This window comes from Cetorhinus maximus, chromosome 1 (genome assembly GCF_964194155.1).
Source record: "Cetorhinus maximus chromosome 1, sCetMax3.hap1.1, whole genome shotgun sequence".
NCBI lineage: Eukaryota > Metazoa > Chordata > Chondrichthyes > Lamniformes > Cetorhinidae > Cetorhinus > Cetorhinus maximus.
Window position 1 is genome coordinate 179,390,887 of NC_135879.1, and position 18,331 is coordinate 179,409,217.

Here is an 18,331-nt window from a genome sequence, read left to right on the forward strand (position 1 = left end):
AAATGGATTTCAAAGCTTTGGTGTGTAGATCAGGCCATTTAATGCTGCCTTGGTTAGAAAGCATGTGAACAGCCTGTTCAGTGAGGCTTCTTATGCCTATTGCCTAATTTATGACTAAAGCAGACATATGGCTTGTTTAATGGAAAACACTTATACGATACATTATCTTGTAAACTGTAGATTTGAAAATGTTCATTTCACGCAGCTGATTCATATTCATACCTTAAACCCTGAAGGTAATTAGAGATATTGGAGCAGAAAATAAATTCAGAGTGGTACCAATGATTCGAGTACTGAAGGATGAGGGTTTCTGCGGTGATAACCTATACAGCATGTGTATTTCATATTACTCTCCACATAGAAGTTCAGGTGGCTCTCCCAGAAATAGTCACAGAAGAAGGCAATTTTCAAATATTTACAACATTGACAAGCTGCAAATTGCTAATAATCTGAAATGGGATGGTTTGGTCTTTGGAACACTTTGTATGTTCCAATGAGGATAAGGTTGATGGAACATGTGCCTTGCCTCTCCACTGCACTGTGCAGAGGAGCCCCATGTTGCTGCACCACTTCAATATCCAGTTAAAAAAAGATTCATTTAGAAAACAATGCAATATAACCCATTGGAAATGCAAGGATTATATGAACGTAATCATTAAAAGTGGTACTTACAGTAAAACCTTGAAATGGTGTTTTTCATTCTACAGATGGAAAGACCGGTTTTCTGATCTATTGTTTTATTTTGCTTACTCGTGAGGGTGACACAGTTTCACTCAGTATTGTTTAGCAGCAGGATAACAGGTACATTCCAGAGGCTGAGCTGAAAATTGATGAAGGCAACTGAGTTTAAATTTCATTCCAGTCAAGAGGCGGAATAGCCCCAGATTTGCACTAAGTGTGGTAGCGGGCGGGAATAACGACGTTTTGCCTGCCGGCCGCAATGGCGATTTTTCACCGTGTATCGTCCCAAGCCCACCGCAGTAATTATGCATTCCCAGGAAACATGCCATTTCCATGGCAAGCAGGCTTTCATTCGCCCGCCACACCATCACCTTGCCGCTTCAGCACACCGGGCGCCATATTTAAAGTGCAGCCCCGGACACACCTCTCAGTGTTTCCAGCCCACGACTGCTGCAAAGAAGACATGGCCCTGAAAGGCAAAAAAGACTGCAGCCCCCAGGTTCAATGATGCGTCCCTTGAGCATATTTTGTACACACTGGATGCTCGCCATGATGTCCTCTACCCCCGCTCTGGCCGCAGGATGAACAACAACCTCACTAATCCGGCTTGGGAAGTGGTGGTCAGCGCCAACGCCCTTCAAAAGATGACAGCCGCCCAGTGCCGCAAGAGGATAAATGATCTCCGTTCCGCCAGGGTAAGTCACTCTTCTCATTACTCTCACACCCACAGGGCAGTCACTCCCTGCTGGTTCAAGGGACATCACCATTCACTCTCTCACACACACACACACACCTTCATTGTCCTCATCCCATCCATGGGATCACTCACCACCTAAACATGCCAGGCATATTTATCATCTGGCCTGGCAGGCGTACTACTTACACTCTCTCCTTGATTCATGCAGGACAAGCTGGCACACAATAAGAGGGAGAGATCGCAGACTGGTGGAGGAACGCCAGAAATCAAGGGCCTCACGGACTTTGAAAACAGAGCCATCCAGCTGGCCAGTGAGGATCTGGACCATTCCTGTGCTGACAGTGAGGTTGGCGCTGCTCTACCATGTGAGAGTCCAGCAGTGCAACATCCATTAGACAACCAGGCTGTGACTGACGTGTCCTGTTTCTCAGGCCACTGCCATGCACTAATTATCTCCCTTTGCTTGTGCAGGCACATCTGGGAAACAGCTGACGGAGTCCATGACCCAGGGCCTCCAATCAAGCTCCGAAGAAACCTCTGAAGAGGAATCTGGAGAAACCCTCCTTGAAGTCCTGTCACAGCGCTCACCCATACCCTCCACAAGTGAAGAGACACACACCTTGGTGGGACCTAGTTCTAGGGTAGCCTTAGGATCACAATCTGGTGAGCACATCGCACTGTCTGATCCACAGTAGGCGGCGGCAGGGACTTCCCAGGTGTCTGGCACAGAGGACTGCTGGAGGCCAGAAGTTTGCTGAGTCCGAGTCAGATGATGAGCCTCTGGACTCGGTCATGTCACAGTTGCTGGAGCTGCAAAGGCAAACTTGGGAACATCAGGAAGGGATGTCTGCTGCACTCCTCAGATTGCAAGGCACGATGGAGGAGTCCGTCCAGCTTCAGGCTATGGTGTTAGTGCATAGGCATTCCGGCACTGAGGTCAACACTGGTATGATGGCGGCCACCATGGAGACTTTGGTCCAGGACTTCGCTCCTGCACAGCTGTGTGGGCTCAACTCCATCACTGACGCCATAGTTGGCCTCCAACAGTGTGTACGTGAGAGGGAAGTGGGCAGCTTGATCTCACTCCAGCTATCCTTTCTCCTCAAGGAGTCAGCCAGGGGCCCTTGGGCACCCAAAGGGAGGAGGATCAGCAGGTGTACCCCTCGGGGCCATTCACCCATCTGAATGCCTTCGTCCTGTGACCTCAGCAGCTCCAGTTCCACAGGCCAAGGAGGGTAACACTGCCACACAGCAGGACACCGAAAACAGGCTGGGGCCCTCCAAGTCTCAGCCCTCCAGAGGACCCCCACCAAGGTCATAGGATGCAGCAGTCAGAAGGCTGCCTCCACCTCCGCTGTGGATGCCTGGGGAGCACCAAGACGTAGCGGCAGTGTTAAGAAAGTTAAGAAGAATTAGTTGTACAACCTGGGCACGGGTGTTAATCACTTGAACATAATGTTCACTATTGTCAACAGACTCTCAAGAATGTCTTCCTGCCTACGGTTCCTTGTTCTGATGAGCATTGTTCATGTCACTCAGATGTGAAACCCATCTGCACAAGATAAAGGCAGGTGTCTCAGTCCGGGGCCTTTTCCTGTGCGTTGTGCAGCCTTCAGACTGAAGTGATGGTCTGGTCTCTCACTCCCTGGACACATTAGTGATGCCTGCACCTCAATGGTGCTTGCCATTGCTACCAGAATGTTGTGGGCAGGCGTCACAGAGTTTCGTCATTCTCTCTGTGAGCTCTTACCACCTTTTAAGGTGGGACTGGCCCCCATCTCTTCAGCAGGAGACACCATAAATCCTCACATTGCATCTATGAACATTTGACTCCAGTCTGGCTTATGGTAGCACACATAACCCCTGTGATAATGCTGCTGTCTGTGACCAGTGATGCTGTGCTCCTGAAGGAGTCGGTGCTGAAGACGGACAAAGGATCAGATGCTTTTAAAGTTTCATGGCTGCGTCACTATGTTATGACCCTGATCACAGAGCGCAAGCTAGCTGCCCTCGGCCAGACAGGAGTCAGACATTCTCAGAGGCTATGTGAAGATCTATGGAGTGTCCTCACTGCATGTCATCGTCATCATCCTCCTGCAATTGAGCGACTATTAGGGCCTCCACTGCGTCTCTATACAGGAGCATTCTCACAGAGGGTATTCGCGCTGCCAGACTGGAGTCAAGTGTTCATAGATGCAATGTGAGGATCTATGGTATTTCTTCACTGCATGTTGTCGTCATCATCCTCCACAAATCTAGCAGCTATGAGGGCCTCCTGAGTGCACCTGCCTTCTCTGGCCAGTGTGAGGGCCTCATCCCCGTCATCGACGCCTTCGAGGACCTCCTCACCCCCATTCTCATCTGCGTCCTCCTCGCTGGAGGAGACCTCCAGCTCCTCCTCAGCCAGCTCCTCTCCCTGTTGCAGCACCAGGGTGCAACAGATGACAACGATGAGTGACACCCTCTGTGGACTATATTGAGGGCTCCACCAGACCGGCCCAGGCACCAGAGCCTTATTTTCAGCATCCCAATGGTCCGCTCCACCAAGTTGCGGCATTAGCCTTATTATACCTTCATTCTGCTGCAGTCTGAGGCCGCCGCATGAGTGTCATCAGGTATGTCCTCTGTGGGTAGCCCTTGTCCCCGAGGCTTCTGTGGACCCTGTAAGACATCAGGGATTTGTGACCGACTGAGAATGTAGGAGTCATGGACACTCCCTGGAAACCGTGCACAGACCTGCAGGATGTGTTTGTGGTGGTTGCACACCAGCTGCACATTCAGCGAATGGAATCCCTTGTGGTTGACATAGTTGACCGCGTGTTGCGACAGAGATCTGAGTGACACGTGAGTGCAGCCGATCACACCCTGCACCTGTGGAAAACGCAAAATCTGGGTAAATCCAATCGCTCTTGCACCCTGGCTGTCCTGGTCCTGGGCGAAATGCACAAAGTTGTGTCCCCTCACGAAGATGGCATTCGTGACCTCGTGGGTGCAATTGTGGGTGGAGGCATGTGATATCCCACAGAGGTCACTTGTGGAGCCTTGAAAGGAGCCACTGGCATAGTAATTGAACGCTGTGGTTACTTTCACGGCCACTGAAAGTGGATGCCCTCCATGTCCCCTGGCGCCAAATCCTGCAGTAGCTGGCAGATGTTTCCTAGACATGCGCAGTCTTCAGCGACACTGGTTTTCGGTCATCTGCAGGAACGAAAGGTAGCGCCTTTAAACCATGGGTCTAGCTAGGTGCCAACCAGTGATGGCTCGCTGTGGCTCTGCAATGGCTTGTGCAGGAGCTCCATCACCCCTTCTTCCAAAGGGGGCTGCTCCTCCCTCTGCGCAGCCAGGTGCCTCAGTCGCACTCTTCTCCGTCGTCTTCACTCTCTAAGCCACAAGGGTTACAGCTAGTTTACCAGGCTCCATGATCCTGATGTTGTATTCCTGCAGGATGAAAGAGAGAGATGCGTAGATTAGCATGGGTGTACTAAGAACCTGTCTTAGTACTTGGTTAAGTCTGAAGGCCCTTTAACACATCCTGGAGAGTGCTGGCCACCACTTGGATGGCCAGAGATTAGTGTGCTGCATGGCTGCCTGAAACCCGTCCCTCCCCCACCCCTCCACTCCACTCGACCATTTGGTGGCAACTTTGCCAATTGGACTGCATGCTGTGCTCTCAGCTCAGGTACAGGCATTCTCCTAACCTGCACTGCAAGGCTACCACGGGAGCTTGAACCACGGGAGCTTGAACCACGGGAGCTTGAACCACGGGAGCTTGAACCATGGGAGAGACTAATCCAAACCGGAATAATGACATTACAAGGGGGTTGTGAGCGCCTCCACCAGTGACTGCTCCATGGCTAGCTTTAGCAAGGAGATTGTACAAAGTGCCCAGTCATCCAACTGTTCTGCAGTCCACTAAAATGCACATTACTTTTCAGTCTGTGCCCCAGCTGAAAAGCTCTGGAGCACTTGGCACTTTGATGCGTCTTCATTGCTTGAGTGGGCAAAGAAGCTAGAGGCCCGACTCCAGCCATATCAACGCGGCTGCGCCTGAGCTGTCTCAGCTGCAGAGGAATGGTCACTTTATACAAGGTGTCTCTAATGCGTGGCCGCTTCTCTCGCCCACCACCCCCTCCACCCTGCACGTGCTTGTGCACTACCTTCACCCACAGGGCAGTCTTTGATCCCCCACCCAATGTGCCTCAACCGGGTTGGGGGGGTGGTGGGGGGGGTGGGGAGGTGGTGTGGGTGGGGGGGGGGGGGGGGGGGGGGGGTGGTTGGGTGGGGGGGGTGGACAATCACAAACTGGTTTCATGATGCTGTAAAACCAATTTTTGGCCTCCTCACCATATTGCCCACTCATGTCACCAAACACACCTGATGCCAGTGGGCACGGACAATTCCGCCCAAGGTTTATCTCCTTTTAATTCCTCCAAATTCAACAATCTGCTGCTGGAGCTGACTATTTTCCAGGCAGGCCACCTGGCACTACATTTTAGAAGGCTGTTCCAGAATCAGTTACTGAAATGTATCATATATAACAATTGGTTAAAAAATACTTGTCTATGCAGCATGCTGTCTTAAGTCTGTGGAATAGCTCTTTGATAATGTAAAAATAAAACTACTATTGCTCACTTTCCCCTTTCCTTTTTTTCAGGGTTCGTCAGGCTCTGGTTTGAATGCGCATTCTGATGATTTGTTGCAATGCATTAAAGCTGGCGACCTTTTAAAAGATAGAAGTGGGAGTCATCTTATGTTGGTACAGAGTCTCAGCAGCCTGGGAGAGTTGATTTATACCTGTGCTCTGTTTATTCGAGGTACCAATCTAACCAATTATGTACCTAATTGTGAACTTATCAGCTCATATGTGACCAGTAATGGGTTTTTGTGTGTGTGTGAAAATCTTTTGCTTGAATCACATTTATGAGCCACACTATGACATTATACATGCCATCCACATGCTGTCATACTGCAGTGTGTGGTTTGAAACTTAGCCATCAATTGAGAAAAAGCCCTCAACACAGATGTTTGGATCCATTTCCCCACATTCTAAATGTATTGGACTCATTCAAGATAAAATAATGTTTTTTTTTGTTCTTTCTATGCCATGTTTCATATTCCTGCCAAGAATCTTCTTGTAGCGTTTTGTAACGCTCGTTGTGGACTTTCTTTTCTCTTTCCAGTCCTGCTAAAAAAAGCCCAGATAGGGTTTGGAATGACTGTAAGTGTGAGCTTCTGTCTCACCACTATGTGGTGCTGTACCACTATCCTTCGTAGTAAGAAGAAAGAATTTTAATTTGTATGGCACCTCTCAAAGTGCTTCACAGTCAGTGGCCCAGATCTTCCGGTCTCCGGATCGTCGGAGATTGGACATATGACCCAAGGTACATGTCGAGACCCCGCAGAAGTCCTGACACACTGACTCCATGGGAAATTTGCCTGGGAAATTTTAACTTCCGATGAGCAAGTCCCCTGCTCCGTGGGACCCTCTGATAAGGGCTTCAACACTGAGTTAAAGTCAGAGACTTCGGACAGTTCTGACTTACTTAGCTGAATAGTTACCCAGGAAATGTCAGACAGAAAAACCCTAGTGTAACCCTTGGGTAACTATACACTGACTCATCCTTCCCACAGCTACCATCCTACCCACTTACCTCACCCACCTACACTCATCCATTCGCTCACCCACCCATTCACCTACACATTGAGAAGCTTGGGGACCTTTAAAAACTTAACAGAGTACGGCAGCTTGTGCCGTAAAAAGGCTGTGTGGCTTCTGTGCTGATTCTCCTCACTCTCTCTTCGTGGATTCCTGTGCTGAGTGAGTTCTGCAGGACCCTACATCAGGTGTTTGGACAGAAAAATCATATGTAGGTTAGTGGGTAGTTTTCTGCTTGATCAGTGCGAACACAAGGGTTCCGACTCTGATCGGAAGATTTGGGCCAACGAATCAGAAAATCTGGTACCTCATTGATGCCAAGTGTTACAAATAGCAAATGATTTGTGAAGTATGTTGAGAGATGAACATTGGCCAGGACATCCAGAAAACTCCCTTTCAATTCTACCGAAGTTTGTTTTATGTCCACCCGAGCAGACAGGATAGGGCCTTTGCTTAACATCTCACCTGAAAGACAGCACTTTGGAGCATGCCACTGAAATGTCAGCCTGGATTATGTGCTCACATCCTGGAGTGTGGGTCTTGAAGGAACAACCAGCCGGCTTTGAGGTGACAAACTGATGATTTTTTTTTAACATAAGCAGTGGAAATTTAGGCTGGCGAGATTTTATAGTCCCGCTGAAGTCGATGGACTTTTGAACGGCTCGTGCATTTTATGGCTCTGCCTCCGCTGTGAAGGGGCTCTAAAATTTCACCCAAGGGTTTGGAAAGTTTTTCATTTTACATTTTGTGTTGCAAGTGCTTTGCAATAGCATACAATTACTTTCTTAAAATGTTAGCAAAATTTGATTAGATTTTATGTTTTTTAAAACTTAGTTTATTGAGTGGGTTAGAAAATATTAACTTTATCAGTATCTCATCACATATATTCTTCCTTAAAGGGCTGACCAGTGTTGTCATTTTGAGTTACATTGATATGGTGCACATTTAAGATTAATTCATATGAACATACGAATTAGGAGCAGGAGCAGGCTCCTTGTGCCTGCTCCGCCATTCAATAAGATGATAGCTGATCTGAATGTAACCTCAACCCCACATTCTTACCTACCACCCAATAACCTTTCACTCCCTTGTTAATCAAGAATCTATCTAGCTCTGCCTTAAAAATATTCTCTGCTTCCACCGCCTTTTGAGGAAGAGAGTTCCAAAGACTCTCAACCCTCTGAGAGAAAAAAATTCTCCTCATCTCTGTCTTAAATAAGTGACCCCCTATTTTTAAACAGTTAACCCTTGTTCTAGATTCTACCACAAGAGGAAACATCCTCTCCACATACACTCTGTCAAGACCCCTCAGGATCTTAAAGGTTTCATCCAAGTTGCCTCTTACTCTTCTAAATTCCAATGGATACAAGCCTAACCTGTCCAATCTTTCCTCGTAAGACAACACGCCCATTCCTGGTAATAGTCTAGTAAACCTTCTCTGAACTGCTTCTAATGTACTTACATCTTTTCTGAGATAAGGAGACCCGTACTGTGCACAGTACTCCAGATGTGGTCTCACCAGTGCCCTGTACAACAGAAGGATAACCTCCCTACTTTTGTAATCAATTTTCCTCACAATAAATGATAACATTCTGTTAGCTTTCCTAAATACCTGCTGTACCTGCATACTAGCCTTTTGTGATTCATGCACTAGGACACCCAGATCCCTCTGAATCTCAGAGCTCTGCAATCTCTCGCCATTTAGATAATAAGCTGCTTTTTTATTCTTCCTGCCGAAATGAACAATTTCACATTTGCCCACATTATAATCCATTTGTCAGATCTTTGCTCACTCACTTAACCTATGTATGTCACTTTGTAGCCTCCTTACGTCCTCTTCACAATTTGCTTTCCTACTTATCTTTGTGTCATCAGCAAATTTAGCAACCATTCCTTCGGACCCTTCGTCCAAGTCATTTATATAAATTGTAAAAAGTTGAGCCCCCTGACACTGATCCCTGCGGCAGACCACTGGTCACATCCTGCCAACCAGAAAAAGACCCATTTATGCCAATTCTCTGCTTCCTGTTAACTAGCTAATCTTCTATCCATGCTGATATATTACCCCCTACACCATGAGCTTTTATTTTCAGCAGTAACCTTTAATGTGGCACTTTATCAAATGCCTTCTGGAAATCCAAGTACAGTACGTCCACCGGTTCCCCGCTAGCCACAGCACATGTGATCCCTTCAAAGAACTCCAATAAATTGGCTAAACATGATATCCCTTTCACAAAACCATGTTGACCCTGTCCAATTGCCTTGAATTTTTCTAAGTGTCCTTAACATCTTTAATAATAGCTTCTAACATTTTCCCTATGACAGATGTTAGGCTAACTGGCCTGTAGTTTCCTGCTTTCTGTCTCCCTCCCTTTTTGAATAAAGGAATTACATTTGCTATTTTCCAATCTAATGGAACCTTCCCCAAATCTAGGGAATTTTGGAAAATTGAAACCAATGCATCAACTATCTCACTAGCCACTTCTTTCAAGACCTTTGGGTGAAGTCCATCTGGACCTGGGGATTTGTCAGCCCGCAGTCCCAACAGTTTGCTCATTACCACTTCCCTGGCGATTTGTAACTTTCCCGAGTTCCTCCCTCCTTTCCATTTCCTGATTTACAGCAATTTCTGGGATGTTACTTGTATCCTCTATAGTGAAGACCGAAGCAAATTACCTGTTAATTCATCTGCCATCTCCCTACTTTCCATTATCAATTCCCCAGATGCACTCTCTCTATAGGACCAATGCTCACCCTGTTAACTCTTATTTAGATATCTAAAGAAACTCTTACTATCCGTCTTTATGTTACTAGCTAGCTTTCTCTCGTGCTCTAATTTTTTTCCTTCTTATTAACCTTTTTGTCAGTCGTCGCTGTTCTTTATATTCTTTCCAATCTCCTGAACTGCCACCCGTCTTTGCGTAATTATATGCATTTTCTTTAAGTTTGTTACTATCTTTAACCTTTTTAGTTAACCATGGATGGTGGGCCCTCCCCTTGGAATTTTTCTTTCTCATTGGAATGTATATATTCTGCGTATTCTGAAATATCCCTTTAAATGTCTGCCACTGAACCTCTATTGATCTATCCCATTACCTCATTTGTCAGTTTACTTTAGCTAGCTCTGCTTTCCTGCCCTCATAATTGCCCTTATTTAAGTTTAAAATACTGTTCTTGGACGCACTTGTTTCTCCCTCAAAATGAATGTAAATTCAATCATATTATGATCGCTGCTACGTAGGAGTGCCTTCACTGTTAGGTTATCAATTAATCCTTTCTCGTTGCTCAGTACCAGGCCTAATATAACCTGCTCTCTGGTTGGCTCCGGAATGTGCTGTTCTAAGAAACTATCCTGAAAACATTCAATGAATTCCTCATCTACGCTACCTTTGCCCATCTGATTTTTCTAGTCTATGTGTAGATTAAAATCCCCCATGATTATTGCTGTACCTTTCTGACAAGCTCCCATATCTCTTTTATACTCTATCCTACCGTGTAGTTACAATTAAGGGGCCTGTACACCACTCCCACAAGTGACTTCTTGCATTTATCATTTCTCATCTCAGCCCAAACCGCTTCTACATCCTTGTTTCATGAACTTAGGTCATCCTCTCTAATGTGCCAATACCATCATTAATTAACAGAGCCACCTCTCCACCTTTTCCTAACTTCCTGTCCTTTCTAAATGTCATGTGCCCTTCAATATTCAGGTCCCAATCTATGTCATCCTGCAGCCTTGTCTCTGTAATGGCTATCAGATCTTACTTATTTATTTCTATTTGTGCTATCAGTTCATCTGTTTTGTTTCGAATGCTACGTGTGCTTAGATACAAAGCCTTTGTATCTAAGTTTTGTCCTTGTATTATTTTTATAGCAACTAGCCTTACCTGCTGATTTACCCTTAGATTTGCACTATTTGTCCCTTCTTGTCAAGGTCTGTTTATCATTTCCCATATTAATACCAGTCTCTCTTGTCTTGTTTCTACTCTTTGGTTTACCACATCTTCCCAAATTTGATCCCTTGCCCTCACTATTCAGTATAAAACCCTCTCTACTTCCCTAGTTATGTGGCTTGTGAGGCCACCAGCTCCAGCACAGTTAAGGTGTAGATCGTCCCAACAATACAGATCCCACTTTCCTGAATACTGATGCCAGTGCACCACAAACTGGAACCCACTTCTCCCACACCAGTCTTTGAGCTACACATTCATTTCTCTAATCTTATTTGTCTTATGCCAATTTGCATCTGGCTTAGGTAATAATCAAGAAATTATTAAATTTGAGGTTCTGCTTCTCATTTTGGTGCCTAGCTCCTCATACTGACTTCATCCAGCATCATCATTTTACGATCATTTCAGCGTTAGTTTCCGAGAATCTTCCCCGTGAATTAAAAAATTTACATTTCAATAGCACCTCGAAATATCCCAAACTGCTCCACATACAATGAAGTGCAGGATACATACGAATCAGAAGCAAGAGTAGGCCATTTGACCCCTCGAGCCTGCTCCGCCATTCAATAAGATCATGACTGATCAATTGTGGCCTCAGTGCCACTTTCCAGCCTACCCCCAATAACCTTTGACTCCCTTGTTAGTCAAGAATCTATCTACCTCTGTCTTAAAAATATTCAATGACCCTGCCTCCACTTCTCTTTGAGGAAGAGAGTTCCACAGCTGCATGACCATCTCTGTCTTAAATGGGAGACTCTTTATTTTTAAACTAGTTCTATTCTCTCCCACAAGGTGAAACATTCTTTCAGCATTCACCATGTCAAGGCCCCTCAGGATCTTAAACAAAAACAGAAAATGCTGGAAAAACTCAGCAGGTCTAACAGCATCTGTGGAGGGAAAATCAGAGTTAACATTTCGAGTCCGTATGACTCTTCTTCAGACCTCCTCAGGATCTTATACGTTTCAATAAGATCAGCTCTCGTTCTTCGAAACTCCAATGGATACAGGCCCAGCCTGTCCTCATAAGATAACCCCTTCGTCACAGGAATCAGTCAAGTGAATCTTCTCTGAACTGCTTCTAATGCAATTATGTCATTCCATAAATAAGGAGAATAATGGCAACCAATGTGGGGCTGCAAGGTACATAAGCAACATGAGGACACTAGTTTACATTAGTTGCCTCAATAGTTTTGACCCCTTGTTCTACTCCTTTGGCTAGTTTTCTGTGTGAGAAAGAACACGACAAGGGAAAGAAGGGGAAAAGAGTTTTTAAATGATCATCTGTAATACTTCCTAGTCCTGAAGAAAGGTCTTAAGGCCTTAAGACCTTTGATTGAGCCCTGTTTTTCCATAGGCTGCCTGACCTGCTGAGTATTTCCAGCATTTTCTGCTTTTGTTTTGTCTGCAGCATTTTGTATTTTTGATCATAACTGGTTACTCCGTCCTTAATGTTGTCCTGCAGCTTTGCATAACTCATCGTCAATGTCCATGTAAGAAGTTTAAAGACTTAAGGTGTTTTGTTAGTTGGTGCTGGTTTGTATATCTTCTCTTCTAAATAGAGCTACAAGTGGTTCTTGCATGAAGGAGATCTGATAATATTTTTCCTTTCTCGTTTTTAAGCAGTGTTTTAGTGACTGTACCACCAATGTAGATGATTCTTCGTAGAAAATTTGAGAGTGAGCATATAAACTTGCGCCCTGATTTCACAAACTGCTTGCAGTATAGTGTCAGGCAAGTAGATTAATAATATTGTTTGTTTCTTGTGTCCATAGGGTTTCGTAAAATGGAAGAAGGCAATTACTTGGAAGCTGTTGATATTTTGCAGCAAGCAGCTGAGGGACTTTGCTCTAAAAGAATTCTGGCAGAGATCTATACTCTGATTGGCTACAGCTCAGCCCAAATGGTACCTAAAGTCAATAATTGGATTGCCTAGTGAAAGAAAAGAAATTGTTTAAAGAGTGCAGGAAAATAGCTGAGGAATATGAAAAATTAAGCTGAGACTGTATTTTGATAAAGGGCAATTGTTCTAATTTTGTTTACATACAGAACCATGGGGAGAATTTTAAGCCTCGGGCAGGCGCGCATCCGACCCGCTCAGGCGTAAAATAGCTTGAGAAGACGTCAGGCGAGGATCCCAACGTCATTCTGCACACGTGCAATCTTCAGGTCGGCGGGAGTGCGCAGTGTTGGTGCTGCGCCTGCCATCAATTAAAAGGCCAGTTAAAGCCTTTAAAAAGCCAATTGATCCAGATTTTACATTGCCCGTGCGATTTCTCCCTCACCACATGGGCAAAACAAGCAGGTGGGCAGCCCACATTTTGCAAAACCTCATCCAAGAGTGGGTTAAAAATGGTCAACAGCATTGCCATTGTGAGTAGCGAGGAGTTTAGGCGATAGTGTGCTGCTGGTTGCTTATTTGAACTTGACAGCTTCATCTGTGTTCTGAGCTTCAGTCTTCACATTTCTAAGCGTCATTTCAGGACTCCTTGGTGTCTCCAAGGCCCTCGGAGGATTTTGACCGTGTGGTCTCTTCCAGGTATCAGACATTCTTCTGTTGCCCTGCATTCTTCTGTTGCCCTGGTAATGGGGACTGTTTTCTCTTCTGGAGGCACCTCCTTTGAGGTGGAAGAGAGAGGCAGAAGGGAGAGGAGACCATGTGTCCCAGTGCAACTTCCAGGGGAGCGACCTGTGGGAGGAAAGGCGCTGGCACAAGGGGCGCAGGGGCCAGCAGGAAGGCCAAGGCGGAAGGGATCACAGAAGATGCCACAATCCTGCTGCCAGGCTTTACAGGTGGCGGTGCAGCTACCTCAATATGTCTGAGGTACAATGCCAAAGGAGGCTCCGCCTCAGGGAGACTGTGACCTCCATTTGTTAGATGATAGGCCCTGAGATCACCTCTAATGGTGTGGGTGGACACCCCATGCCAGTGGCTCAGAAGGCCACAGTGTCCCTCAACTTCTATGCCTCTGGCTGTTTTCAGGGGTCAGTGGGGAATTTTTGTGGAGTGTCCCAATCAGCTGCCCACAGTTGCGTCAAGCTGGTAACAGACGCTCTGTTCAGGCGGGTAATGACATTTATTCACTTCTGTACGGATGAAGCCAGCCAGGTTGAGTGAGCCAAAGGGCTTGCAGTGAATGCTGGGTTCCCCCATATCCTGGGTGCAATCGACTGCACACATGTGGCCATCAAGGCACCAGCGGGTGAACCGGGTGCCTTCGTTAACAGGAAGGGATTCCACTCGATGAACGTGCAGATAGTGTGACCACAGGATGCTGATTTTGCAAGTCTGTGCAAGGTACCCTGGCAGCTCCCATGACGTTTATATCCTGAGACACTCCCAGGTGCAAAGGCCATTCACTGCTCCAGCCTGACTGGATGGATGGCTGCTGGGTGGCAAGGGCTATCCATTGAAGCGGTGGCTTATGATGCCTCTTCGCCACCCAAGAATAGAGGCAGAGCAGCGTTATAATAGGAGTGATGCCTCCACAAGGGCGGTGATAGAGAGGACTATAGGTCTTCTCAAGATGCGCTTCCGAGGCCTGGACTGCTTAGGGGGAGCACTACAATCCCGCCAGAGTGGGTGTCACTAATAGTGGTTGCATGCTGCGCTTTCCACAATCTGGCACTAGCAAGGGGAGACCCACTGGAGGAAGAGGATCTTGAGGCAGCTGCACAGGTCACAGAGGATGAGTCCAGTAGTGAGTCAGAAGAGGAGCATGGTGAGGAGAACACTGAGGGCGTGGACGCAGACTTCTGTATTGCAGGGACATCAGGGACGTCTTGATCCAATGCTCCTTCAGCTCGTACCTGGGGTGTTACCTCCATCCAGGATGTCTGAAATGATCCTTTCATTTGAACCCAATGTCCACTCAATGCCTGTGCAATAAAGTTTAGAGTCACTCACTTCCAGCATTAGAAACTGGTGTACCCTGCACCAGAAAAACAAAGGTGAAGCCTACTCGGGCAGTTAAAATCAAAATTTATGTACTTTTCACAATCAAAAAAAATTAATTTGATCATCTCTGGTGTTCATTTTCACACCGGTAAACATTAAAAAAAACATGACAGAACAGAAGATCACCTGTGGCCAGTCCCTCCTGTGCTCATGGTACCTTAAACTTACGTTTCCGACTGCTACATTTTGGTGCCCCCCCACCCCCACCCTCGCTGGCAACAGCATTGGAGACAGCCTGCTGACTCTGCTGTCTTGTTGGCCTTGATGACCTTGGCGGTTGTCCTCTAGCCAGTGGAGCCTGTGCTGGCCCCGCCTGGGAGGGAGCGACCAGTGCCACGGCTGGCATCTCCCCAGTCATTGCAGCCTCATCAGATGTGACGGTTACTGGCAGAGGGGCAGAGGAGCTGCTGCCGTCATCCAGAGCGCCATGAGAAGAGCCCGCAGAGACGATAAGCAGATCGTGTGCCAACATGAGGTTGCTCTGGATCTCCCTGCTCACCATTGATGGACGGGCACCTAGCTGGGATACTGGGTGCCTCATTCATCTCCCACACTGGCATTGACCACGTGAGCTCTTTGCCTGTGTGAGAGCTTGCAAGTCCGAGTGCAACCCCAGGAGTCCCTGATTCTGTCTCTGGAGCTGCCTCTCCATGACAGTCGCCACTCTCACAATGGAGAAGGCAGTGCGCTCACGCATGAGGGTCAATGCAGTGCTTATGCTCCGCATGGACTCCTCCACAACAGAGACCATGACACACAGACCCTCATAGATCTCTGCCAGATCCTTCCACACATCCTGCTGGACATCCAGCATCTGCCACCTAATGGATGACTCCAGAGGCTAATCCTCTGCCTTTGACTCAGCATCGTCCTGGTCCCCAGCAGTCCTCCGACTGCCATCGCCCTGGGCACTTTCTGCCTTCACCTGTACCTCAAGCGAGTGTGAAGTGCCCTCACCGGTGTGCACCAACATTGTAGCCGAGGATCAAACTCCCACCGAGCTGCTGGTATCTGCGCTGGTGCTTGGTTCAGAGAGCGGGTGTGACACAGGTGCAGCTGAAGCCTGGCAGTCCCCTGGCAAGAGGGGTGGCTCTTCAGGGTCCTGCGAAAGGGAGCCTGCTGGCATTGGTGAGACCATTCCTCGAATACTGTGTGCAGTTTTGGTCTCCTTATTTAAGGAAGGATATAAATGCATTGGAGCAGTTCAGAGGAGGTTTACTAGGTTGATACCTAGAATGAGTGGTTGTCTTATGAGGAAAGGTTGGACAGACTGGGCTTGTTTTCACTGGAGTTTAGAAGAGTGAGGGGTGATTTGATTGAAGTATACAAGATAATGAACGGCCTTGACAAGGTGGATGTCGAAAGAATGTTTCCTCTTGTGAGTGAGTCCAGAACTAGCGGGAACTGTTTTAAAATTAGGGGTCGCCCTTTTAGGACAGAGATGAGGAGAAATTTTTTCCCTTGGAGGGTTTTGCGACTTTGGAGCTCTCTGTCTCAGAAGGTGGTGGAGACGGGGGTCATTGAATATTTTTAAGGCGGAGGTAGATAGATTCTTGTTAGGCAAGGGGATCAGAGGTTATCGGGGTTAGATGGGAACATGGAAATCAAAATACAAGAAGATCAGCCATGATCTTATTGATTGCAGAGCATGCTTGAGGGGCCGAATGGTCTACTCCTGTTTCTATTTCTTATGCTCTTACGTTCCTATCTAAGGGAGAATAAAAACATATCATTAGTTTAAGTCATCACACTGTCACTGTGCATGCCAGGCACCCTGGTGAGACAATGGAGATCTGCATCATGGTGCCATCATCTTTCAATGATCAATGGGGACTCCATCAATGATGAGACTACACAAGAATGTTCGCACCATCTGAAACTCTCACCTCTGTGCGCTGCACTCTTACCTTCCTCTGACATCCCAGCCTCCCCATGAGCAGCTGAATGAGGAGCATGGCACCTCTCCAGCTCCAAGGCGTCCTGCTCAAATCTGATCAGGATTTGGAGGTTTGTGGGGCCTCCACATGTCCGTGACTTCTCTATGTTGTTATGGTTCCTCTTCTCCTCAAAGGACGGAGGAGCGTTGATTAGTCCACTCTCTACCTGCAGCGCCATAGCAGCCTGGCCAACCCCATCTGAGGAACACCTCGCAGGACACATCTGAGTTGTGGCCCTCGAGCCGCAAGGCACTCAGTCCAAGCAGCCAGGGCTCACCCCCTTGGCCAACTCCGGAACCATTGATAGTTGGCACTCAGTTGAGAGCTCAGTTGGCGTTCTGACACCCCTGAGCTCCACGTGGGGACGGCCAGCTCTTAACACTTCACCACACTGATCCATGTCAACACAGTACTCACCCTTCCCGAGCGCAGCAGATCATTGAATCTTTTGCGGCACTACACCCATGTGTGCCGCACAACATTGTGGCTGCTGACCTTGGCTGCCACCTCCTCCCAGGCTCTTTTGGTCTGGTGCGGTGGCCTCCTCCTTCCATCTCTGGGGATGAGAATATCGCTCCTGGCAGCCACCTCCTGCAGCAACACCGCGAGACACTCATCCGAAAACCGGGGGGGGGGGCGACTCGCCACCTGACCTGTCCTCCTGTCTGGTGTCTCCTTCTGTTTGTGAGGCCATAGCTTCACTCTGCAGAACGCTTAAGGAATGTTCTTCCCTGGCAGCCTTCAAGGAGCTGCCTGTGCCATTTTTAAACAGCCCGCCAGGTTGCCATTGGACCTGGCGCCATACAGGCCCCCCGCCCGGGCCTTCCCGACTATCGGGGAAGCCACATTTCATGCTGGGCGGGCTTTATTTGGCCAGCCAGCGTGAATTCGCAGTTGTGAACCTGTTTCCCGACCGGTCCCGGGCCCACCGATTGTGCGCGCCCGCCCGCTAAGGGTAAAATTCAGGCCCATAAATAAACAGCAGTTCCTTTAATTGGAGTTTGTTTCTCATGCACAATGTGCACACAATTAACTCATTCAGATTACAAGAAGAAATTCCTGCACTGATGTTCTCAGCAGCAATTAAAATCACCAAACCAATCAAATATCTGACAGTAAAAGGACATGGAGAAACAAATACTCAAGTGTTCAAGTACATAATTTATTGAAGTAAGTGCAGGTAGTTAAAGCCATTTAAAAAAAAGCCTCGGGCATTTTGGGTTTTATAGATGGCGGCACAATCTTGGTGATGGCCCCTTGCAATTTTTAAACTTTAAATTTGTGTATATAGAATCTGAAATGATGCTGTGGACCACACCATTTGCATGATTCAATTTTAGACCCCAAGCTAGGCAACGTCTGCACTCATGACATGTCTGAAAACAGATTGCATTCAAACTGCCAGAGAGGATAGGAATTAAAAACAAAAACAGAACTACCTGGAAAAACTCAGCA

General features: G+C 47.2%; 1 protein-coding gene across 1 annotated transcript in view; it reads left to right on the forward strand.

Annotated features, from left to right (window-relative positions):
- fancg (FA complementation group G) overlaps positions 1 to 18,331 on the forward strand; it is a 63,738-nt gene that overhangs the window by 11,686 nt on the left and 33,721 nt on the right. Inside the window, exons 5-6 of the mRNA XM_078550373.1 lie at positions 6,033 to 6,192; positions 12,757 to 12,887. Of these exons, the coding sequence (XP_078406499.1) occupies positions 6,033 to 6,192; positions 12,757 to 12,887 (291 nt within the window). The remainder of the gene's footprint in view (positions 1 to 6,032; positions 6,193 to 12,756; positions 12,888 to 18,331) is intronic.